We start from the raw sequence: 25,557 nt of genomic DNA, 5'->3' as shown, positions 1-25,557 counted from the left end.
TTCATACGGCTGCATACGTGACATGTGTGATGTGTGACATTTTAAAGAGAGGGAGAGAGAGAGCAGAGATTTTAAAGCTCGAATCATTTAAATTTATGTAGAACTTGGAAAGGTTTTTGTTAAGAAAAGATTAGGATCGGCATTCATAGTCTGTTCTTATCTTAAAACTGTCTTAAGTAATGCCTTCTACAATAAGCCACAAGTCAGAACGTCAGAAGTCTTAACCAGTCTTAACCAAGTCGTTCAAGTTGGCTATTGGCCAACTTCACCGATTATGACTTAAGATCGCTTAGAACTTCTGACTTACGGCTTATTGTAGAAGGCCTATTAAAATATACTAATATGACTCTGTAATTGGCTTCTATCTTAAAACTATGTGTATAAGATTTGCTTACTATCAATGCCGATCTAACTTCAAATTGGCCGGAGTATTTGAGCTATTATGGAGTCTATAAATAGATTTGGTTTTTACATGGAATCGTTTTTTTTTTAAATAAATAAATATTGTAGAATATATGCTAGATACCAATTACAGATATTGCAGAGAGAGAAAAAGAAAAGACAAATTATACGTATAAAAGTATACGTGTTCTAGTGTACATTAAATTGCCAATATTGAAAATCTATAATAGTATAAAACTTATGCAGATTTCAGTACTGACAGAAAGAGTATTTCCCGTTAAATAACAATAATGACACAAGACATCACAAACGTTGTTCTATCGATCTTTTTTATGAGTAACAAAAACAAAACGATTATATTACTTGTGCTTTTCTGCTGTCAAGTCACGTAAATATAAATCCCGCATAAAAATATACTACTAGTGTATAAGTAAATTCGACAAGTAGTGTCACTAATAATGTAATAGTTGATGGAGAAAATTTCATTAAAATTTCACTGAAATTTTTTTGAAATTTTATTGAAATTATGTATCGAATTTACTTATTGCACTTGTGACACTAGTAGTATATTTTTATGTGGGATCCTATTATATTTTTCGCGTCATTTCGTTGTTAGCATCTGATATAACAGATCAATAAAATAACAAAATTTGTTCGAGCGGACTTGGCTAAATGGGAAAGTTTGACAAAAGTTTGAAACCATCTGTAAGCTGTGCATAATATATATACGCCTATTTAAATATTCATGATTTAAGCGATAGTTTGATAACAAGTCAATGATTGTTAAATGACATAAAAAAAGAAAAACAATTTTAAAAAAATAAGAGAGAGAGAGAGAGAGAGACGGCGTTCTTTTTGTCCAACAGTCGCAAGCCGCAATGCGAACGTTCGCGGTTCGTTCAGTCTAGTTACTTTTCTCGTCTGCGATAAGTACTAAAGTACGGTGAGTACGCACGCGTTCCCGCTCCTTCGAACTTCATAAAACACTGAATACAACGGCGGTCGTCGTTCTAGGTTGTGGTGGACGCTGACGCGCGTCTGCCAGCGTCTGCCGTCTCGGCCGAATTCGGCTGTGGCTCGCGACTTTCGTGTCGTGCGGTGCGAGGTGGTGACGGTGGTGTGGGCAGTCAGTATCCGCGACAAGCGAGATAGGCTACCCGACAATCCCGACAATCCCAACCGGTCGGCAGACCCCGAATCCCGTCATCCCGATCGCAGATGATTTGCTGGAGGTAGTGGTGTGGTGTGCGCGAGCACCCACCGTCAGCGAGGGTTAAGCGCAAACGGGAGGGTTGACCGAATCATTTGCGATCCCGTGTAAGAGAAGAAGAGAAAAAATAGAGATTCTCGAAAAGAAAGAGATAGATACGTGTCTCCGTATATGAGTGTGTAGTGTGCACCGACGTGAACTTGCCCCTCTCGTGGAGCGGAGCGGCGGAGAGGTAATCTCTTGGAGGTGGCCGACTGGCGAGGATCCTCGCTGGTAAATTTTGTGATAGTAATATATTCTCTCGCGGTGGCGCACCATCGGCGCACCACCGTGCGGAAGGCTCCCATCGCCGTCCTCGCCGTCCTCGCCGTCGTCGTTGTCATCGTCCGCGGGGACAGCGCGGAGGCGTTTTCATGGCGCGAGGCGACGCGACGGGGATCGTGCGCGCTTCGCCGGAATCACCGGAATCACCGGAATACAGGAGGACGACGTGAGAGGGTCGCGCTCTAGGGAGCCCGCACGGCGCCCGGGGCTCTCGTCGCCGCACAGGAGCTGAGGAGCATCGGCCGAGGGAAAAACACAGCGGCGACAGCGGCGGCGGCGGCGCGTACCCACACACGCAGCCGAGTGCGTCACCGCCCATATGTGATGTGTCCCGCGCGTGCGAGCGAATGAGTAATCATGTACTGTCAGGACAAGGGTTCGACCGCCTCCAAGAGCAAAGAGGGTAAGTCGGGCATCCTTCCCCTATTTCTCACTCGCAGCCGACGTTTCGGCTCTCGCTGGCTCTCGCTGTTTCGGTTTCTCATCGGTTGGTCTTTGCGTGCGCGCGTGTGAACGAGGTGAGAAAGATAGATAGAGAGGGAGTGTACGTGGATGTGTGTGCGTGTGTGTGCGTGTGTGCATACGTGAAAGAACGAGAGAGGAGACGACGAATGAGAGAGAGGTAAAGAGAGTTCCGTTCCAGGATCATGGAGACGGGAGAGAAGGACCAAGTAGCAACAGCAGTCTGACGGAGAGGAGCGGAGAGATAGAAAAAGAGGAAGAGGAGAGGGAGAGAGAAAGAAAATGAAAATAATAATTCTCTCTCTTTCTCTCTCCTCGCGCGCGCGTCCCTTGTATGTGTGTATGTACGGTATCTCCTGATGGCAGGCACTCAGGCAGAAGAGAGACAACCGAGTTCTTCAGTATATATGCAACTCAAGCGAGAGAGAAGTTGAACATTATTTTCCTTCGCCGGCTTGATATTAGCGTTGGCCACAGGAAGAAACGCGCGTGCTTATCAATTTCAGGATTGGGATCGCCGTATCTTTTCGAGTCGCACGATGAGTACAATGCAATCTTTTGTGTAACACGAAGAGAGAGGGAGAGAGCCTACGTTTTATCTGACACTTGAACATCTCGACCAGAGATTTGTTCGGTTATTCGACGTGTGAAACTAATGTATATTAGTTCGTTGAACCCCCTATGCCGTAACTATAGTGCATACCTGTATGCAGAAAAGAACGTGTGTGTCGATACTCGTGTGCGTGTATGTACGTGTGACTGAATGGCGTGTCATGTGCCGTATACATACGGCAATCTCGAAGTTTTTATCGTGTTAATAAGTGTCCCGTGAGAGTTTGCTTTGTTATGTGGCTTGCTCCAAGAAAAAATTATAGTTGGCTGGTTCGGACGAATTGATACACATACTTGGAAAGTGTATACTTAAGGATACATACTTTCACTTTTAATTGCAGTAAAAATCCATTATCTTCTACGAACGGATGAGTCATCTACGTTCTGAGAAGTTGAATTAAATTACTTTGGATTCGGAATAAAACTGTGTTCAAAATTACTTCGTTCATTGAGTGTCATTATTCTTGCTTTATCTGTAGTATAACGGTGTGTAATATCTACAAAAAAAAATTATTAATATTTGTATGATGTAATCATATTCATATTTTGTATCATGTATGGTTGTTTTTTATCGTATTGTAATTTCCTGTGATATAAAGTTCCTCGCATTGTCATTTGAGAAGAATGTGATGCATATATACCTCTATCATCATGAAGGAGCACTGGCATAACACAGCGTATGATGTCATCATAAATGTAATGATCTGTTATATCTAAATTACTCCGATGTTCTTGGCCTTCTGTTATGATGTCATGCTATCTCAACTTACATTCGGTGTATTAAATTGTGTGTTTAAACATTACGTTTGTTACATGCAGGGCCTGTGACAATGCGGGAAAAGAAAGGCGGTGCTCTCAGTAGAGTGCAAAAATTAAAAAAGCGCCTTAGTCACAGCTTTGGACGGCTTTGTAAGTATTTTTTGTATAGGTAATTATTTTTACATTAATAAAATATAATAGTAATCACAAGGATTTAAATATTGAACTTTGTTTTAATGTTTTTTCAATATTAACAAGTATATAATTAATGTCGGGCAAATAATTGCTTTTGCCTATTGTAATTAAACAGCATGATGTTTTAGTGATATAATTATTATTGATATGTATATTGCAAATATTATAATATTACAAAGATCGAGTAAAATAGTTTTATACAATTAAATCATGAATCGTTTATTAGACATAATTAATGATGATTATAAACATACATTTAAATATTATTTATTTTATTACAGCTATATCAAAAGAAGAGGCTGATGATGCAACAACGAGAGGTCAATTGCCATATAATGGTTATTCGGAGGAGTTCCTAGACCGCTTGGAGCCAAATGGCAATATACCTGCGGACAAAGATCGTCGTTATGGTGAGCTTTATCCAAAAAAACATATATACATGGTTTCATAATATTTTATAGATGTAGTATATCATGATGTAGGTTTAGATGTTTATATACTTTTTGAAGTAAGAGATGAAAACAAAGAACTTAAACTCGTGCTCTTTATTATATTATAAAGTAAAAATCTAATTTATGTGTACATATTTTATAAAGTTATTTATTAATTAATTTGTATTTATAAGAATGCCCTCTTTTACATATTTTGTTACTAAAAACACTAAAAAAATGAATATTAAAACACATTTGTTAATGATCAAATATCACGTTGTTGTTTTTCTGCATATTATACATAGTTGAAATTATGCATACGTAAGAGTAGCTGTCCCGCGATTGTTTAAATGCATAAATAACATCAAAATACGTATATATGTAATTTAAGCAAAGTACAGTTATTTACATATCCAAAATTTTATAAAAATCTGTGATTTTATGTATTTCGATTGCTGTTATTTTAAGAATGTTTTCGGAAATTGGACTGTCATAGAATGGACAGGTGTGGGCGACCATGAGAGAGTGCATCGACAGCTTTCGGTTTCTAGCGATTCGAAGCTTCTCGATGAAGATATACGAGAGGAAGCTAGGGTAATTCTGCGGCCCCGACGTCCACCGCGGCCCAAATCTGAAGTTTTCCTTGGCCCAGAACCTAGAAGAACTAAAAGATTTTCCGCTTTTGGGGTAATGTATTATATTACATATATGTACTCATTTGCATTAATTGTCTATCAAGATACTAAACATTAATCTCAATTTGTCTCGACAGGGAGATTCGCCATTCGGTAAATCCGAAGCTTATATAAAACTGGAGCAGTTGGGAGAGGGATCATATGCCACAGTGTTCAAAGGCTATAGCCATCTCACTAATCAAGTGGTGGCTCTTAAAGAAATTAGACTGCAAGAGGAGGAAGGAGCTCCGTTTACTGCCATTCGCGAGGCAAGTCTCCTCAAAGAGTTAAAACATAGCAATATCGTGACTTTACACGATATCATTCATACCCGCGAGACGCTCACCTTTGTGTTTGAATACGTTCACACCGATCTATCCCAATATATGGAGAGGTATTTCGGGAACGGAGGATTGGATCCACGTAATGTTAAATTGTTTCTTTTTCAATTATTGAGAGGACTGGCATACTGTCATCGCAGGTAAAGTTTATAGTACGTAATGTCGATGTCTTCATCTTGATACGCGTCGATTAATTTGTGTTACTGCATACTTTAGGAGAGTTCTGCACAGAGATGTAAAGCCACAGAATTTATTAATCAGCGAGATAGGAGAACTTAAATTGGCAGACTTTGGGCTAGCAAGGGCCAAATCCGTGCCATCGCATACATACTCACATGAAGTCGTGACCTTGTGGTATAGACCGCCCGACGTTCTTTTAGGTTCCACAGAGTACTCCACCTCGCTTGACATGTGGGGAGTGGGTTGCATATTTGTGGAAATGTTAACTGGTGAACCGACATTCCCAGGTGTACGCTGTACGTACGACCAACTCGATAAGATATTTAAAGTGCTGGGCACACCTACCGAGGAGACTTGGCCAGGTGTCACGCATCTGCCCGGGTATAAAGCACATAGACTGATATTTTATCCGCCGCGGAAACTGGGACTCTCGTTTCCTCGGCTTTATGATATCGCCGAGGGCGATAGTATGGCGTCGTCGCTCCTGCAGCTGAATCCCGATCAACGGATAGGTGCGGAGGAAGCGTTACGTCATCCCTATTTCGCCTCTCTTCCTAGGAAATTATATGAATTACCTGATGGTAAGGGTTTTGTAAAATTTCGCACAACCAACGTTGTCGTGAAATGTATACGTCTCATGTGACGAAATCTATTGATTCTGTTGCAGAAGTGTCGATATTCAGCGTAGAAGGTTGTCACTTGTATACAAACTCGAGGCACGGGTGCGCGGATTCGCGTCACACGACTCTTAAGACTTGAGGTTAAAGCAAACGTTAAATGAGTAAATTATAAGTAAATTCGCAATTTACACGTTGAGTGAAATATTCATTCTCATGAGATTCATATGTGTGTGTGAATACACACACATATACACACACAGCACACACAACAGATACATATACAGACATAACAGATACACAGGCGCACATGCACTACTCCCAGATGCGTTGTTCGCTCTCTCTCAGGGCTGCTCCATGATTTCCGCCACTTTATTCTTTTCACACACATGCAATAATAATATTCTTTTCTCCTTCTTTTCTGAAAATATACGTATCGAGTAAATTAATTATTAACGAAGATAAATCGTAATTCTGGTCAAGGAAACAAGAAAGTAAAGCTTATGGCTACAAGTAAAAAAAAAAAGATTATAAGAACTTGCGCACGCTCGATTTAGGAAGCAAAAGCACGCACGACCCATCCTCGCACTTCGTCCAAATACTAGATTTAGATCAATACCAATCAAAAAGAAAGATACCATACCGCCGCCCTGCGTCTCCCCGATCCCAGCCCAAGCCAAGTAGGGCGGACGGTCGCTGGTTAGCAAAACTATTTACGAAGTAATTACTACTTACCTTAGAAAAATTATGGAAGACCTGTAGCACTTTATATAAACGAATTTTACTGCTGTTTCGAATACGATGTTGGTCACTAGGACAGTTGAGTATATTGATAGATAAGATAGGGAACCGTTGTTCGAATTAAATTTATTGTTAGCCGTGATGATAGTATGTAAGGTATAGAAGTTTAGGGGGGTTAAAACAAAAACAGCGCATCAGTATTGGTCAAGTGCCATAGTAGCCAACATCGCGAGATGCAGTGAGAGAAACTAATTGAACGCTCATCGTTAATAATACCCGATTGTAGTGATTTAGACGTAAGTGATTAGCATTAGATCGTATTTAATATCACAATCGAAGTTTATCGACAATGTCGCAACGTAGCGTAAATGATAGCAAATTGAGACAAAAAGATAGAGTGAATGAGAAAGAAAGAGAAATGAAGTAGTGATTTTAGACTTGTCGAAATTTTATTGGTTCAATTTACTTTTAATTATTATTGACATTAGCCAAATATGGTGCTCGAGCTGTAAACTGTGACATGTACAATCGATCTCATACTCGTGATATAGTTATATTTAACGAGTATCCGTTCGATTTTTTAAAAAAATTACCGGATATAAAATAGCGTTGGCAATAGTAGAAATAGGAAAATGTAAAGAAAAAAAAAACGGCGTTACAGTTCTTCCAAATTTTGTCTAAGCTATAATTGACGATTTTTGCGGTAAATATTACTCCTTTTCGTAGGTTACATTTATACCGATTTTTCAGCACACTTATTAAAAAAAGAAAAATATATCAACGAGGTGAAAGTAAAAGAAGGGAGAGGGAGTTTCGAAAAGATTTGAAAGACGCTATTATTATTACTACCGATTATTGCGTTTATTTCGGTAGATTGTATATAGAATTACCAGATTCGTATTATCGATGATGCTGAGATAGCTAAATCGAGATAATAAATGTGACTTTGTAAGAAATTCAAATGTATGGTAATCTGGACCCTGTTCATCCTTAACCCGGCAGTGGTACCACAGGGCTAGGCAAAAAAAAAGCTTGCAAAAAAGAAAAAGAAATCGCATCTCACTTTACGGGAGTGCACATTTAAACTACTCTGAACTGAAACGCCAAATACTGTTAAAAAAAAGTTATACTTATTCATCTATTACAAAGTACACTTATAAAGATTTATTTTTACATTTATGAAAAAGATATCAGTAAGTCGTAATAAATCCTGCAACGGAAATGCGTATTGAAGTTTGGAAATGTTGCATTTTATTTTTGCAACTTACATGATACAGATTATGTGCAAAAAAATTTCTTCCATGATATTTAAATAAAATTTTTATTTTTTTATCTAATTTCTTCCATCAGAAACGTTTTCTTTATTGTAAACAGATTGCAGTCCCAATATATTCCTTTATTATCTTGGCATTACTACTGTTATCATTCGAAATATCATCTTTTATCGAAGTTAAATATACGTAATGTAAAATTAAGTTTTAGAGGTTTATATTATGATTCTTTGTTTCTTATTCTGCCATTTTAGTGAAAAGCAAGCATTTATAGAATGAATTAAGTAGGTCGATATTGTAATAAGTATAATTTTTTTATGTTCACGGAATTCTGAGATATATATATTCCGGTGAATTGTTTTTTTAGGAAGTGGTGCTAATACTTTTTTACTCTAATGTGAAATTTGTAATAAACTTATCCCATCCTATGGATGGTAACTCCGAATTTTGTTTCTAGAAAGAAATATTAAACGTTTAATGTATATATTTACATGTAAACACGAATCCGTTTACATCGATCTCAATAAATGTAAAAAGAATAGAGGAAAAAGAAAATTGAAGTGTCACAACTCTTTTTTATATATAAAATATTTTTTTCTTATTCATATTATATACATCTTAAAAGTATACTTAAACATCGATCTTTTTAACTGGATTTTTTATTTTTAGTCCTATTTAACTATATTTATTTTATTTATTAAATATTAAAATTATATATAATACTCCAAAAATAGTTACATTTCATATACAAATACAGAACTAGATTGATTTTTAAAAATGACAAACAGTAACGCGAAAACTATATATATATAAATCGATTTTGTAATATGAACTTTGTTATATTTATATTTTATGTATATAATATTTTTATATCTTTTATGTGCACGCACGTATATATATTTTACATTATGTCTAATTCTGATATAGCTAATATTTTGTTTGAAATGAAGTTTATAAATTCCATATTTTGGGTACATTTATTAGACTTTTTGAAAATTTACTTTCTTTAATTTTTAATTAACATTTCTGAATAATAAATAATTTCGTCAAACATGATGCAATCTTTTGCAAGGAAAATATAAATAATTTATATGTACACGTCCCTAAAAACTTTCGTATTGACTACAAACAAATTTTACCACTGCCGAGTTAAACGCCTACCATACATAACGCGTTCCGTTCAATTTTCTAAAAATAAAAGTTTTTGTAGAGCTTTAATATGTACTTACGTTGTTTAAGCATCCGATTTTGTATCTCTTCCGGTCTTCAATTGTACATTTTATTTATAAAATTTTTATATAAAGAAATCGCAAATATTATCGAAACCGCTACGGAATTGCGTATCGGAAAAAAATAAAAAGAAGAAGAGGAAGGCATTATGTTTTCACGCATAGATTTTGCGTTCGAAAGTGAACATTCTTGAACACCTCGCGTCGTTATGAATATGTGGTATTACATATGTCTGACGATTAGACCGATTGATAATGATCGATTCCGATTTTATTCGGAAGCGACAAGTTGAACGTATTGTGCCTGTGCTACAAATATTTGAAATAATAAAGATACAACTCTCGCTATATATATATATATATATTGCTTCCTACGAATTTTACATCTATTTTCGAAACGCATGGCATAATGTTCTTGACAATCTGAGCAATATTACAAATATATTAATTTTAAGAACTTTGTATACAAACTGTTTCAGGTTTACATAGGACAATTTACAAATTTGGAAATAATTCATATTTGCAGAATGGAATGTTGAAAGCCGAAATAGCCATCTATCAAAGACAGTTTTTGCGAAGTATCTGTTAGAAATTTTGTCGACAGAATACAATTTGCTAACCGGATACGATGGCAGATTACCACCAAACACCAAATGAAATCTATAGAATACTACTCCATTTAAGTTAATTATGGTAGATTCTCCTCAATTTCTACCGGCAATCTGCTGTCAGGTTACAGTGATAAAACACGAGCTTAATACTGGATAAAACCGGGATTAAAATAGAATAAGTATACATTAGAATACATAGTATATTAATTAAAGTAAACAAGAAGAACAGAGTTATGAATGAAAATATAATAGTTTTGTTCCTAGTAGTTAAAACAGCATTAAAACAGCACTGGAACAAAGGTAGGACAAGCAAGAGTCTACTTTGAGTCATATATTTTATTTAGAATTTTTTCAATTTCAATTTTAATTTTTTTTTTCGTTTCAATATATTTATCTCTCACTTTTTTTTTTTAAATATAAATGATTGAATATCTCAATTATTTCTCATAATTGACACGTGTATGTATAATTATGTATTTTATTGAATGTAAATTATTGAATTTTTCCTAATTGACGCGTGTATGTATAATTATGTATACATGTCTGAGCATAAGTATATATTTTTCATAAATTAAAGAAGAAATTTTTATATGTATAATTTTATACGGCCGCACAATGATACCCTTTTTACTCACGCTAGGTGCTTCACTGATGTGGCGTTCCCCGCGCATGCGCAAAAAATCCAATTCTCTCTACGACGCCGCGCGATTGGTCGATCGGCGGAGCGCAGACTTCACGGAGTTTTACGAACGCAGGTCAGCGTCTTCGTCTGCCTTGTTTATCGTAGCGTGGAAAAGAGAAAATCAGTTTAGCCATGGGCGCTACAGTGCGTTGCCAGTCTTTGTCGTGTGCCTTGTCTGTACCTGCCAGCGATGCGCTTTGTGCGTACGCGTGATCGCTCGACGGAACATGTCCAGGAACGTTCTTCACGCGCCGTGTTCAATTAGGGTCACTTGATAAATCGAACGATCGGTGGCAAACAGCGAAAGGCAAAGACGGCGAACGGGCGCGACGAATTTTCCCCTCGAAGGTAAGTGCGGCAAGCGGTACCTTCTCTCTCTCTCTTTTTTTTTTTCACCGCCCTTGCGACTTTTTTTTGGCTTCCTCGCTGACTCGGAACGCTGACGATGACATCATCGATTCTATGGATAATAAATTCCTGTGGAGTGTCGATTGACGGGTCCTGGGAGTCAATGAGCATGGAACTTTTTCCCAAGGGCGGAAACGTACAAAGTAAACATTTTTTCCGTGGTATGTGTGTGTATGTGTGGCGTATGTATATATATGAAATTTTCACTTTTCATGCTTTCCGCTCTAAAGAAAAAGTTACATGATCGACCTTTTGGAGATAATCGGAGATCATTGATATCGACCACTTTTCGTTTGGTAAAAATATGTGTATGGGTGTGTACGCGTACAACTTATATACTTTATACCGTACACATATAGATTACATTTTGCAAGATGTATCTGCGAAACGCTCGAAGGATTGTTAATTAATTACGCATTACAGACCGAACGTCCGGATATTCATATTGGATCACTGAAACGATAATGTCAGTGCTCTTCTATTATCCCCGAGAGCCCGTTTTTGGTTACGAAAATTTTTACCCAGAAACCGGGTAGCTTTCGCTGCAAAATAGACCTGTTTTTTTTTTTAGCTGAACTTCTCTGCGCACAGTTCATCTTTCCTCCTTTTCTCTTCACGTTGGAAGTGTGGAGTTCATCTGATGTTTTTAGATAAAAAAAAACTTAATATAATCCCATCGATACCCTCAAAGATTCTTCGATTTGCAACGCATGATTAGGCTTTTTCTTTTTAAATGAACCTCTTACGCACTTCATCTTTCCTTCTTTTTTCTTAGAAAAAAAAAAGATGTACCGTGGAAAAGGTTCAGTTAAAAGGACAGACTTAATGTAGTCTTTTCTGTGACATCAAAGGTTCCTCGATTTGCAACGCATGATTAAGATAGAAAGTCAATTGCGTCTTAAAAATGAGATGAAAATTACAAAAGCGAACAAATTTAGAAGAATAGTCATAATTTAATTGATCAATACCTAATAAATTTGCTCACTTTTGTAATTTTTATCTCGTCTCAAGATGTACAATCGACCCCCTGTTGTTTTTAGCTAAATCCTGTTGTTTCTTGCACGGTTTCAATTTTTCTTCTTTTCTCTCGACTTTGGAGAAAGAAAGGAAAAAAGGTGAATTTGCAAACGGTTTCAGCTAAAAAGACGGGTCTATTCCGTCCCCGCGCGATGAATCACGTATTTTTCTTGCCGTTCCGCTGTGACTCATATTCATTTCCTTTTTTCCTTTCCCCCCTATTACCGGATTTATGGCAAATAGATATAAGAAAATTGTTTTACTGTGTATAATGACTTTTGGAGCGCACGTGTGCACTGCGCGCGATCTCTCGTCGTCCTCGTCCTCGATCGTAAGAGCGTCAGATAAGAGAATTCCTTCCGTGTATATCGGAGACGTTTCTCGCGCTCGAATAATCGTCTGAAATTCGCGTGATAAATACAAACAAAGACCATTTGCAAGCAAAAGTGAATAGAAAATTCATTAAATTTCTCGCATCGTGATAAATTTTTCATCAGTTTTCGATATTTTGAGTACTGAGAGAACGAATTTCTGTATCCGACGTTATTTTCTCGTCTTTATCAGTTAATTTGATATTTGACATTATGATATTTGTGACAAGAAAGATAATTTCTAGTAACATTTATTCATTTGCGTTTGTAATAAATTATTCAATTTGTTACGTGTTGTTCTTTATACTTGCGTCTATAGATTCAGAGAGTTATAAAAATAAGTGTGTATTATTAGAAGCTTCTTGCGTAGAATATTTTGAGGTAATGCACATGATGATTCTGCAAACACTTATTTTTCTGATGTTTTCAGATCTACACAGATACCATGGGTCGTTATACAGGAAAAAAATGTCGTCTTTTGACAATGTTATGGCTGACAGCTTTATTTTTTTTAGTCGAAATCGTAGTTGGTTATGTCACCAACTCAATGGCTTTAATAGCAGATAGTTTTCATATGTTGTCAGACGTAGCCGCTTTAGTGGTAGCATTTCTTTCGGTGAAGGTAAGTTCTGCAGTTTGTTTTGAATTTTAGATCTCTTCTTTTTAGCTCAACTTTTTTGCACGGTTCATCTTTTCTCTTTTTCTCTTCACAAACATGTTTATAAGTTTATATACTTCACATCCGAGTGTTCCTCAGGTATTATATTATTCTTGTTTACCAGTCGGTAAACAACAAATATGTAAAATTATACTTGGGTGGTACTCAGGTGAGAATATAAACATAGCCCAACATAAAAAGAGAAAAGACGGAAAAACTTAAAGAATAGATCTCTTGTTGAAAAATTTTATTGCCAATATTTTATTATATTTAATATTGTTGATTGTTTACAAACAATTTTTGGTGTTGTAGATGTCACCGAAGAAATGGTCCAAAAACACATTTGGTTGGGCCAGAGCTGAAGTATTAGGAGCTTTAGTGAACGCCGTGTTTTTGGTTGCTTTATGTTTTAGTATTACTGTAGAAGCATGTAAAAGATTTATCGAGGTAGAAGAGATACATGAAGCTAAACTGTTGGTTGGAGTTGGGGGACTTGGTCTGCTGGTGAATGTGATAGGTTTATGTTTATTCCATGGTGAGTATAGCGTGTATCATACAACTCAACTTTTATTTGTTTTCGATAAAATTTAAACTGTTTAAAATATATAAATAAATATGACATTTTTTTTGATATGTAGATATTTATCCTTATTTTAAAGATTCTCTAAAGTTGTCCTGTTATTATATAAAAGTGTAAAATCATAAAAAAACTGCTTATATTAAATATTTGTATATTAATATTTAGAAGAATGTACAGAAGAATACTCATTCAGAAATTTCTATTTTTACTTTCTCTTTCTGTTAGATAATCTTTGTAAAGCATTTTATTTGTATTTCGCAACTTAATTATCATCTTTCGTATTTAACCATGTGATAACTTAATAATGGTTATGGATAACAGTATTGTATATTAAAATTGCTGTTTGCTTATAAGATTCTTTGTTCAATGCTGTGATGTTATCTTATTATATGCTCGAAAGATTTTATTTTGAGAGTTAAGATAAAGAAAAATTGATTATGAAATGTACATGGTTAGTAAATGTATTATCAGTATATTTAAAATACAAAGCTTTTGCAAATATAAGACAGAAATAAAATTTTTGTAAAATTACGGGATCTATATCTCGAGATTGCAAAGAGAGAGAAATGTACGAGCTATAATATAAATGTTAAAAATTCGTCAAGGAAGAAAAGTATCAATATCTGTTATCTTATTGATGTCAAACTGTAACAGAGTATTTAAAAAACATTCGATTTCAAAAAATGAATGTTAATGATATTAAAAAGGAAAATTTATTATTTTACTGCATTTCATGAAACTCTGAATAATCTGTCATATTTAATGTATTTTATAACATATTTGAAAAACAATTAATATTTCTTAGATTAAATTTAATTTAATTAATCGATTTTTTCGTTATATATCTTATAAGATAAAAGTAATCGATTTTATATCAATAGATACTTATAAGTGCAATTATTGCAGAACATGGAAGTGCTCATGGCCACTCGCATGGTATATCTCGAAGTCATAACAGATTAAGCACTTTGGTAGGCACAGACGATAATGAAAATGACGAAGCTTATAGACCTTCGACACCCCAAGTAAAACGAGCGCATGGCCATTCGCATGATGCAAGTCAGATGAATATGCGAGGGGTATTTCTTCATGTACTTTCCGATGCGTTGGGATCTGTCATTGTAATTGTGTCTGCTCTAATTGTATGGTTAACGAATTGGAAGTATAGGTAATTATATACTACATATTCCTATACATTCTATATAGATACTGAAGAATTTTGAATATATAATTAAAAAAATTTTTTACTTAGATTCTACATTGATCCTGCATTGTCGCTTTTATTAGTCATTCTTATCCTGCGTTCAGTGTGGCCGTTACTTCAAGAATCAGCTTTAATTCTATTGCAGACTGTGCCAACACACATTCAGGTAATATTGTTGGCTTGTATAATGCTATAACACTTTTATTTTTAAAGTGCATGGTACATATTTATGATATACATTATTTGAATTGTAAATTTATTTATACAGGTCGATGCTATACAGCAACGTTTGTTGGAGAACATAGATGGCGTATTAGCTGTACATGAGTTCCATGTGTGGCAATTGGCGGGTGATCGTATTATAGCTAGTGCGCATATAAGATGTAGAAATCTTTCAGAATATATGAAAATTGCCGAACAAGTTAAGGAATTTTTCCATAACGAGGGTATACACTCGACGACTATTCAACCAGAATTTATTGACGTAAGTAAATACACATATATAGTAGTACTATAAAAAAAATCTGTTCACGTACGTACGCCAAATAAAACAGAATTAGACAAAAAAATTTGTAAAAAAACTAGGTGAAAATGTTATTCCGAGCAATATATTTTTAATACGTTTTCTATCTATGTTTGTAAGTTATGATTAAAAAGTCTCTCTGTGAGTCACATGTACGTTTAATGCGAAGTTAACGATCTTTTGTTCAAAGTTAATGATGCGTAAGATGAATGTTCACCAAACTATCTGCGACTCACAGATAAATGACGTTTCAATCACGTCTTATGATTGACTCTAATTTGAATTATTTTTGTTGTTAAATATTTTTATTAAAAATATCTTTCTATCATTATAGTATCATTCTAATAGCGAAATTAAAGAGACTCCCACGGAAGATTGCGTGTTGGATTGTCCGAAGACTGATAAGCCATGCAATCACGCGACATGCTGTGGTCCTTCCAAACAAGTAAGTACCGTGTCATAAATTTCGTGTCTTTGCATTCATCATCGGTATATTCTTTGGTTTCTTAGTATAGTATGGAAAGAGATATAAGTGCTCCATCTGTGTACCCCAGTTCAAAGTACCTTGGACAAAGCTTAGATGGAATAAAATCAGAATCAAATACGACTATAGATCGCGATAGTTTGTCTACTACATCTGGGAACCTAAATTTTCTACTTCATCCATTTGAAAGTACAGTTATATTTGTTTGTGAAAGAAAAAAAGCATTTTTTGTATGCTTCAACGAATTTGCTTCAATTGTTTGATAAGTTAACTAGCCGTTTTGCATTCAATTCACATTATTTATCTAAATCTAAATTCAAAACCAGATTATAATAAGATCGATACAATCATCAACGATACGAAATCAAAATTGTAGGTTAACTTCTATCTTTACATTTTGTGTTTGACTAACAAAATAAAAGAGAATTGTTAATATGTATTTATCAAGGTTGGGTAGTGCTAAGTTAAAAAGTTAAAAAGTTAATTAATTTTAACTTAATTTAGTTACATTTTAAACTTTTCACTTTTTAACTTTATTTAGTTACATTTTATCTGTAACTATTAATTTTTTATTTAATTCTTTGAAGTCAAGTTTCAGACCTAATACGCGGCAATAGTGATAACTTAAAATGAGGTGAAAATTGCAAAAGTGAGCAAATTTACTAGGTGTTGACCAATGAAATTATAAATATTCTAGTGAATTTGCTCACTTTTGTAATTTCCACTTCATTTTAAATTACACAATCGACCCCCAGATTTCAATCTGTCAGAAACCGTGTATTTCAATGTATCTAGTTTTTGATAGGTTGAAATCTATTATTTCTTATTACTTCTACCGCTATTCCCTCGTATTGTGTCTGAAGCTTTAGTCATACCACATGCCAGTATTCATAGTTGAATCTTATATACTAAACTTTAGAAAATAAGTATAAACAAAACACGTAAATAAAATATAGAGTATTTTCTAAATGAAGTATATATTTGTCATTTCCGTTACTTAGTTGTAAGACTGGAAATGAACTTAAAAAGTAAAAACAAACATTTAACTTTTAACTTTTTAATTATAATACTTTTTTTTATTAACTTAACTTTTAATTCAATTAATTTAATTATAAATTAACTTGTATCTTAACTAAGTTAAATTTTCAAGATTGTTAACTTTAACTTAACTTAGTTTAAAAAAAAGTTAACTTACCCAACTCTAGTATTTATTAATACATGTTGTGACAAACGTCTCTTGTAAATCGTAAAAATTAATTTCTTTCACATTTTGTTCTTGTTCATTAACCTTACTGATAAGGATTTGTAAAGATTTATATAGACAATAACTTATATAATACAGGGTCGTGAGACTCCTTCACCTGGAGAGACACCGTACATGTGCAGACAGCGTAATAGCTTGGCACGTTCGACAGGCTCTATAGGAGGAACAGAGCAGCAAGAAGTGAATGAAATGGAACGCGGACACTTGTTATCACTGCCCGCTTCGCATCCAACATCATTTCACTCCGTCCAAGTTCCTCACACTCACGTTAATGCACCAACTGTCTGAACTCTCATTGCATTATCAAATATATCTACCTCCATAGTAAAATACGCGAGATGCGTCATGATTTATTGTACAAATATACAATAAATATGTATCTACATAAAATTCATTAATATCACAGTTGATGGCAGTGGTTGAATGACATATTATAGCAATTGCTTATAATTGATAAATTAATATATTCATGAAATCTTACAAATTAAAATTTATTTAAAAATTTTTCCTCCTTTCTGAAATAGTTTGGCGAATATCGAAATCTGTCAGTTTTTCATCTTTGCCATCAATTTACTTAGAGTAAATGATTAAGATACATGATAAAAAATTAAAACCCAAAGGCATATTAATACCAAATATATTACGTTATATGATGTTCTATACGCTCTATATGCTCGGATATAAATAATAAAATTTCGAATTTTTACTATAAATTTCTTAGAAAAAAAATTTCAAAATTAGAAGATTTTGCGACTGATGCATAATTTATCGCATAAAATATGTTATCTAAGTTAAGTATTTTTTAAATCTCATTTGTATATTGATTTGACAGTGCGGTATTATAAAAATCCCACTTTACAAAGCTCTTTATTTATATGTAATTTTTATTGCATTGATTGTAATACGTAATCTATAAGATAGGACGCAAGAGTACCAAATCTCTTCGTTATGTTTATGTATTCTTTCCTCCATATAATTCTTAAATGTTAAGTCTGTATATTTTTTATGTATTTCTTATAGATTTAAGCAATTATAAAAGAAAATTACCAGACGTGTATTAATTGCTTTTCCCTGTATAATACTTATACAATACCTGCGAGAAGTGCTGTGACAATTATTTTGAAAGATATTTTATATTGATATACATTAATAATTTATTACAAATTTTTTTACAAAATTTAATTTGATGTGACGAATATTATATATAGTTTTATTTAATTTTTTTAAGATACTGTGCTGAATTACGTCATTGTTGTTTGATCCAATTATAGAAATAGGACACGTCAGTGTATACACCAGGAACTCCTGTATTTCCGCAACCTATTCCCCATGTCACCAGCCCAGCAACTATATACTGACCGCTACTTGTTGGACATACCAACGGTGAACCACCATCGCCCTTTAAAGAAAATTCATGGTGTTATTAATGGATACGTTAAATTATGGAAAAATAACTTCGTGATCTGATTGCTATGCAATATTTATTACTTTGCAAGAGACAATATGTTATATTTCTTACAGTGCATGCGTCTGCTTCCGTTCCCCCTCCTGCGCACATGAAACTGCTGTGCAGAACAAAGTTGGCTCCTAGTCTGGTCCTTCGAAGGGCCGTTTGGCATCCCGCCTTACTCAATACGGGTAAAGCTACCTCTTTTAGAATATCTTGTATCTGTCCGTTATTAAAGTCATTTTTTCCCCAGCCTGACATCAAACACCTTCAAAATATTGAAAATAAAATATTAGATAATCGCAACGTATTTATTATCAAATTATATATAGAGGGACATTTCGACATTTAACAAAATGATATAATACAAAAATTAATATATTTGCAATATAAAATAGAAATTAGATCATTACGCATTTTGTTGATAGAAGGGAATTCAAACGTAGACAGAATTGAAAGTAATTTTAGACCGAATATATCCATTGTACGTACTTTGTTCCCGATGGAATTGATGTAGATGACAAGCATGCCGTATTAATGTTAGGATTACTTGCAATAGGAGCAGGCGACCTTAGACTAAGTACTGCTATATCGTTCTGGAGATTTTGCGAATTATAATTACTTATCACGGAAATTTTTGAGATGCCGATATCTGTAGTTGGTTCTTCTTCAGATCCAAGACTCCACTCACCTAATCTCGCCTTAATCTCGTTAGCACTGTAACACATTTTTAATATACATACATGAAGAATAAGATATTAAAAATCTATATCGTATTATAGTTTTAGAAATTATCCTCTTTGAAAGTTTATAAAAAGATATTGTAAGGTCTGATTGCACCAACGTTACTTTAGCATTACGTTAGCGAGGCTTAAAATCTCATTTTCTCTCTTTAAAGTCGAAAGAAAGGAAGAAATAGAGTTTCAAGCCTCACTTAAAGTCAAAGTAATGTTAGTGTAATCGGACCTAAGACGCATATTCTTCAAAAATTTAATTTTATAATTTAATATTACATTTTAACTTACCTATACTGTGCCACCTTATGAGCGACGGTAAGAACACGTGTTGGACTGATAAGCACTCCTCCTCCGATATAAAAACCTTGGATGTTGATAATGGCCACCATCCAAGGATATGCACCGTAAGGTGCCAATCCTGGTCCCAGTGATTGCGATTCTATTCTTTGAACACCACAAGGAACGTCGTCATCATCGTCATCATCGTCGATTACACAGCAATATGTAGATCCAGTAGGGCAACCTGTGTTCTATAAAAGTATAAAATTGAAGTAGTTAATATAATACTATATTGATATACTATACAACGATCGTTAAATATATTTATGTAATAATATGTATAAATTTACTTTTTTCATACAAAATTTATATATAAAATAAATAATTCTAATTTGTCTGCAAAAATATATGCAAATATTTCAAATGAGTTCTATCATTATAATATTTTTTTTTCAGTATAAACTGAAATATTACCGGAGTCACTACTCTGATGTCAATGCCACCAGTAGTGCCTTCGGGACAGATAGTTCCAGAAATGCACGCACATTCGTCATCTATAAAAACATAATGAATTTAGGAAACATTGATATAGTAATTTAGGAATTAAATATATTATAAATTAAATTATAAAAATTAAATACATTTTATAACATAATTAAATACATTATAAATTAAGAAGTCTGTTTTTCTATTTACAAATTCTTTGATACCATTTAAATAACTTTAAATCTTTCAGGTATATCATTAATATTTTTCACGCAATTAATAATTTTTTCATTATCTCTATGTTATTTTTTATTATTTATTAAATTTTGTAGCTTATCATTAATATTTCACATTTTTCAAGTTTTATAGCAATAATATCGCTTATCTGTTACAACGATCCAACTAAAAAAATTGTCATTTTTTTAGTTGCTTACAGAAAAAGATTAAAAACATAAAGGAGAAAAACATACTTTTATTCCTTTTAACCAGTTATTTCACCAAAATTGCATTTCAAAGTCATTACAAAATTTTAATGTTTTGAAACATTCAGACTCATTTTCTCGAAAACTTGATCTTATTAGTAGTGTCATTGTTGTGACAAAAGAGCGGTATATATATTCAAGAAAATACATACCCTGTGCAAAAACAAACGTTTGCTGCAATAGCTGGCATGACAGTACGAACAGCAAGACGTTATTCATCTTGAAAATCAGAGATCAAAGAGAGAATAAATTAAAACATAGTATACACTCTTGTCAACGAAACTGATTCACAACAAATAAAATACAGAATTCAACTTACGAGATTTATATATATGTACATATATACACACAAATGCATCAGCGCGTTGCGAGAAAAGCGGTACATTTCCGTTTTTCATAACTTTCAGGGGAACATATTAACTTGTGCATCCAACTGGACGAGATATAATACATGACCTTTCACGGCGCGCTAGAAACGACACTCGGTGGGCTTTCCAGAATTATCGCGTGTAAAATATCTGATACTACGTGAAAAAAATAAACAAGCAAATTGCTTCCGATCATAATTACGTGTAATAATCCATGGCACGTGCGTACTAGTAATAGTACTCAGCGGTCTTCCCAGAGGATTGAAACATTTATTTGACGCGGAGAGAAGGTCATCCCAATTTAATTGACAATTAAACAATGAAGGTCAATAAATAGGAGTTACTGGTATGAGCAGAATCACGCATCGCTGATCTCATTCAATATTATGTATTGAAATACATTGTTGTAAAAAAATATTGTACCACAAATGGTGATATAACAATTTGTCCTATCTGATATTTACGATAAAAGGATTGTTACATGAGCGATGGATGTTATAACACAGAATCATTATAAGTGAGTCACAAAAAACTGATATATAGTCTGTTTTAGCATCAAAATTTATTAAACTGAATTTATTAAATCGTTTAGTCTTTAAAAAAATTCAGCTTGATAAAAATAAAAAAAAAAGAATACATTAAAGTCATTTATCAATCATGTGATAAAATTATTCAAATTGTGTAAAATTGTAATAGGAGAAAAATTGTAATTGGGAGAATTCGTTGAAATACTCGAGGAATCCTTTTCGCTTTATGCTTACGTGTTAGAGGTAATCAGAACACTAATAAATTAATCAAAGCGAATTAATAACTATTGAAGGAAAAAAAGACTTTTCTTTGTAATCTTATATAATTTATATAATTATATAATTTATTTTTATAAATTAATGAAATAAAATATACTGAACAATCATAAATACCATCACTTAAATACATCCCAGAACAATATATAATAGAGAAAAATACAAAAATAATATAAATCTCTTTCTTGATAATCTTCCAATTAATAGTAAATTGGAATGCTTAGATTATGCTGCTTTCGTATTTAAAAATTTAATTTATGCATTTCTCGTAGCGAGCTTATATCAGTGAGTTAGCGCGACCACATGTAAAAATACGTATTTTGCATATACGGTAAATTCTTTTTAACAGCACTTGTCAAATACTTGGCAAGAGGCACGGAGCTAGATATCGTATCAAGCAGTGTATCTATTTTATTACAGCTGTACTTATCATAAAACGGCGATCTCAAAATGTACAACAGTAAACTCAATCTTCGACGCACGAGCTCTTCTTCCTCCTCTTTACTTAATAATGCTTTTTGGGTGCAACGATTGAAGACATTTAAACTGCATAAACAATAACAATTTGATTACATAAAATATCACAATTTATCAATTACGTATAATAGTTCAATATGCTGCGTACCTGGCTATATCGATAATAAGTGATAATATCCACGGTGGCCAACGGTTTTGGCTAGTAATGTACATACATCCTAGATGAAGCAGTGGCTTTGTCACATAAAGACTCTAGAAGTTAAATATTTTGTTACATGCGTCTTTTTTTTACATTAGTATATTAAATGCGAAATCCGCATGGTATGCAATGTCGGCATTGCCTGAGTGATGTCAGGATTGCACAATGCAATTGGGTTGTGCAATGCTGACATGCCTGGGCAATGCTGACATTGTACAGCAACTTCACCCATGACATATATTTTGAACATTCCATATAAATTGAGATACATTTTTTTATTATATTAAAACTTATCATTAATCACATGATAATACTATATTCTTTAACTAACCTCAGCTAGTTTAAGATATGTATCAGATTTCTGGTTTTTAGTTAGATTCTCATTCTCGTCTGTGACAGGAGGCAAAGCTTTCCACGTTCGTAATTCTATAGGAGTCGAATACTTTACACTTCTAACAACAGTGCCTGATCTTTTCAGCATAAAGCCTTCCTTCAATTGCACATTGTCGATTTTATTGAATTTCTCTCTGTTAAGAGGCGGTGTCGCTGGGCTTTTCGTTACACGTTCCTTATATACATAAATTAATAGCAGTCGCAATATAGACCTAGGAAGTATAAATGTTGGTCAACAAGGAGACTCAATGAATTTTGTCGTCTGCATTATACTGGATTAGCACACATTAAAGGCTGGTTTATATAAAATATCTAAAAATGTAGAGGTATAATATAATTAATTTTGATAATGAAATAATATTAGTAAATAATGCAAATTCTGTTAAATGATGCGATATATCATTATTGGATACTTAATTTTTTAATATTTATATGTTTTTACATTTAACTTTACTAATTTCATGACAGCTCAATTTTAATATGTAATATAAAGATCTGTTTTTTAGAGTTGAATTAATATACATTCTTGGAACTCAAAGTAAAATATATATGTAATTTGATATTTGGTTGAAGTAAGAAAATAGTTTCAGTCTAGTGTCTAGTACAGAATAAAAAAAAAACAGATCCAGTTCCATCAATGTAAGATTAAGGTCCAGTTGTTCCACTTTTCGGTAAATTTTACCCATTAGGTAAATCTGGCAATATACATGTGATTGGGTAATTTGTTACTTACCTAATGAGTAAAATTTATCAAAAGGTAGAACAGTTAACTGGTCCTACAAGTTTAATTTTGGTTTAACTTGCTCTGTTTATCTCTTTTTAATTCCTAGAATTAGAAAAAGATAAAGAATAAATTGTGAACTGAGATTAAAGTTAATTTTACATTGATGTAACCAGGCTTTGCATATTTCTATTAATTTAGATTAACTTTAATCTTGGTTTAACTTTGTATCTTTTTTTTCAGTTTTACGAATTAGAAAAAAGACAAAGGCCGATATTCTTAGTCAGATCTTATATTCAAGACCATGTTAAGTACAGTTTTAAGAAGTCACAAACCAATCAGAAGGCTGCATTAGCGATTTAAGATATTACTTAAGACAGTTTAAAATAAGAACAGACTATGAATACCAGCCAAAGAGTCAGTAAAACAAGATTTACATTTGTCAGTAGAAATGAACATAATAACTGTAATATAAGTGACTGAATTCGCTATTAGTTTATCGGCAAAATGAAAGAATGGCCCAATACTTACTTAAATAATTGTATAATTACGATTATTAGCCATTTTCCTTTTGGCCCCCATAACTTCTTAGCTGACACCTCGAGAAAGGTCTCAGTGTACTCCACCACAGTTAACCAAATTTTAATCTTCGAGTCGAACTGAGGTATTTTTAAGTGCTGGCGTTTGCTGCTGTACATAAGCAAATCGTTGCAGAGCACTATCAGATTTGGCATGGAATAAATCAATTCCACGGCCAAGGTCGAATTGCGCAATTGTCCTGCAAAGAACATACATTTTAGTGCTTAGTGACGTATACGTGGTGGAACGCGTAACAAGAAAGTTCGACGACTCGTTTTCTAACCAAAACTAAAATACGATAAACATCTGACAGTAGCCTCGATATCTGTCAATAATTGCGGATTCGCTACGACCCAATTCTTGTACGATGTCAACAGGTTGTTTAACGTAAAATTAACACGGTTCGCCATCTCGTTGTTACGTTATTTTAGATTTTTTTACAGCGAAAAATAGACATTAAATGTTTAATTCTGCTTATCTCATTATAAGAAAGTAAATTATTGCGTTGAACACTAGGGTTGTGCCATGTTTGATTCTGAAGGTCGAACTCAATTTCGATTTTAAATTCGATTTTCTTCGTCCAATGTGAATCGCTGGTTTTGAGCGCAATCGATCTCTATTTTATAAACTTTCTTAAAGGCTTATCCATAAATAACTGCGTTTAGCGGACTTTACAGTTGAGTGAGCGCTCGCTGTTATTGGTGTATTCTTTTGGATCATCCAATCAGTATTTTAGATCTGGAAGAATACATCAATAGCAGCGAGCGCTCACTCAACTGGTGAGTTCGCTGAACGCAGCCATTTAGAGAAACTAACCAATGAAATATTCAGCGTAAAGAATTGCCAAAAGATCAAAAGGAAGGACTAAGGTCCGTTTCCACCAACGCAGATCAACTTTAATCTCGGTTCAACTTACTCTTTGTCTTTTTCTAGTTCTAAAGATTAGAAAAAGACGAAGAGTAAGTTGAACCGAGATTAAAGTTAATCTACATTGGTGGAAATGGGCATAAAAGCGTCTTACATTGGTCGCGTTCAGCAGACTCAACTGTTGCGGAGCGGATCCATGAGCGTTCGCTGCTATTGGATGATCTAGAAGAATACACCAATAGCAGCGAGTGCTCACGGATCTGCTTCACAACAATTGAGTCTGCTAAACGCGACCATTCTCTCTTCACCCGAAAAGAAATTTAAAAAACACTCGTTAATTTGAAATTTGTCAAATCTCATTGAGGTGTGACAATTATATATTCATCTGTAGGATGAAATGAATACATATTTGGACATTGGAGAGAGAGAGAGAGAGAGAGAGAGAGAGAGAGAGAGAGAGAGAGAGAGA

At 33.9% G+C, this 25,557-nt stretch overlaps 3 protein-coding genes across 4 annotated transcripts; 2 read left to right on the top strand and 1 right to left on the bottom strand.

The window, feature by feature from the left end:
- The first annotated feature begins 1,401 nt into the window (after positions 1-1,401).
- On the top strand, positions 1,402-8,226 carry Eip63E (cyclin dependent kinase Eip63E). 2 transcript variants are annotated; one of them, XM_018515604.1, is made up of 7 exons: positions 1,402-2,339; positions 3,830-3,919; positions 4,246-4,374; positions 4,892-5,082; positions 5,168-5,550; positions 5,627-6,171; positions 6,258-8,226. In XM_018515604.1, the coding sequence occupies exons 1-7, from the start codon at positions 2,294-2,296 to the stop codon at positions 6,347-6,349; spliced, it is 1,476 nt and encodes a 491-aa protein (XP_018371106.1). In that variant the 5' UTR covers positions 1,402-2,293; the 3' UTR covers positions 6,350-8,226. The 2 variants fall into 2 exon arrangements, with proteins under 2 accessions (XP_018371106.1, XP_018371107.1); XM_018515605.1 differs by lacking the exons at positions 1,402-2,339; positions 3,830-3,919 and having other exon boundaries at positions 4,253-4,374; positions 4,864-5,082.
- Positions 8,227-10,959: 2,733 nt separating this feature from the next.
- ZnT63C (solute carrier family 30 member 1) lies at positions 10,960-17,658 on the top strand. Its single transcript, XM_018515419.1, has 8 exons — positions 10,960-11,089; positions 12,968-13,159; positions 13,508-13,730; positions 14,682-14,943; positions 15,028-15,145; positions 15,248-15,463; positions 15,837-15,947; positions 17,329-17,658. Exons 2-8 carry the CDS (start codon positions 12,983-12,985, stop codon positions 17,536-17,538), a joined length of 1,317 nt encoding a protein of 438 aa, XP_018370921.1. The 5' UTR covers positions 10,960-11,089; positions 12,968-12,982; the 3' UTR covers positions 17,539-17,658.
- A 788-nt stretch (positions 17,659-18,446) lies between these two features.
- Pex16 (peroxisomal biogenesis factor 16) lies at positions 18,447-24,819 on the bottom strand. Its single transcript, XM_018515401.1, has 10 exons — positions 24,505-24,819; positions 24,174-24,420; positions 22,860-23,133; positions 22,478-22,581; positions 22,172-22,398; positions 20,188-20,264; positions 19,723-19,964; positions 19,190-19,414; positions 18,770-18,965; positions 18,447-18,649 (listed from the first exon to the last, which is right to left on the bottom strand). The coding sequence occupies exons 1-10, from the start codon at positions 24,629-24,631 to the stop codon at positions 18,497-18,499; spliced, it is 1,872 nt and encodes a 623-aa protein (XP_018370903.1). The 5' UTR covers positions 24,632-24,819; the 3' UTR covers positions 18,447-18,496.
- Between the last annotated feature and the right edge of the window lie 738 nt (positions 24,820-25,557).

The sequence above is a fragment of the Trachymyrmex cornetzi genome, unplaced genomic scaffold, assembly GCF_001594075.2.
Source record: "Trachymyrmex cornetzi isolate Tcor2-1 unplaced genomic scaffold, Tcor1.1 scaffold579, whole genome shotgun sequence".
Lineage (NCBI taxonomy): Eukaryota > Metazoa > Arthropoda > Insecta > Hymenoptera > Formicidae > Trachymyrmex > Trachymyrmex cornetzi.
This window is presented reverse-complemented; position numbering and strand designations above follow the sequence as displayed.

Excerpts from the sequence above, each read along its gene's own strand:
- Eip63E (XM_018515604.1), top strand. The coding sequence starts at position 2,294 with ATGTACTGTCAGGACAAGGGTTCGACCGCCTCCAAGAGCAAAGAGG. Across the intron at positions 5,083-5,167 it reads AAAGATTTTCCGCTTTTGGG|GGAGATTCGCCATTCGGTAA; the intron begins GTAATGTATTAT and ends TTGTCTCGACAG. Across the intron at positions 6,172-6,257 it reads ATTATATGAATTACCTGATG|AAGTGTCGATATTCAGCGTA; the intron begins GTAAGGGTTTTG and ends ATTCTGTTGCAG.
- ZnT63C (XM_018515419.1), top strand. The coding sequence starts at position 12,983 with ATGGGTCGTTATACAGGAAAAAAATGTCGTCTTTTGACAATGTTATGG. Across the intron at positions 13,731-14,681 it reads AGGTTTATGTTTATTCCATG|AACATGGAAGTGCTCATGGC; the intron begins GTGAGTATAGCG and ends CAATTATTGCAG. Across the intron at positions 14,944-15,027 it reads TTAACGAATTGGAAGTATAG|ATTCTACATTGATCCTGCAT; the intron begins GTAATTATATAC and ends TTTTTTACTTAG.
- Pex16 (XM_018515401.1), bottom strand. The coding sequence starts at position 24,631 with ATGGCGAACCGTGTTAATTTTACGTTAAACAACCTGTTGACATCGTAC. Across the intron at positions 22,399-22,477 it reads CTTATTATCGATATAGCCAG|TTTAAATGTCTTCAATCGTT; the intron begins GTACGCAGCATA and ends TTGTTTATGCAG. Across the intron at positions 18,966-19,189 it reads TCAATTCCATCGGGAACAAA|GTGTTTGATGTCAGGCTGGG; the intron begins GTACGTACAATG and ends AATATTTTGAAG.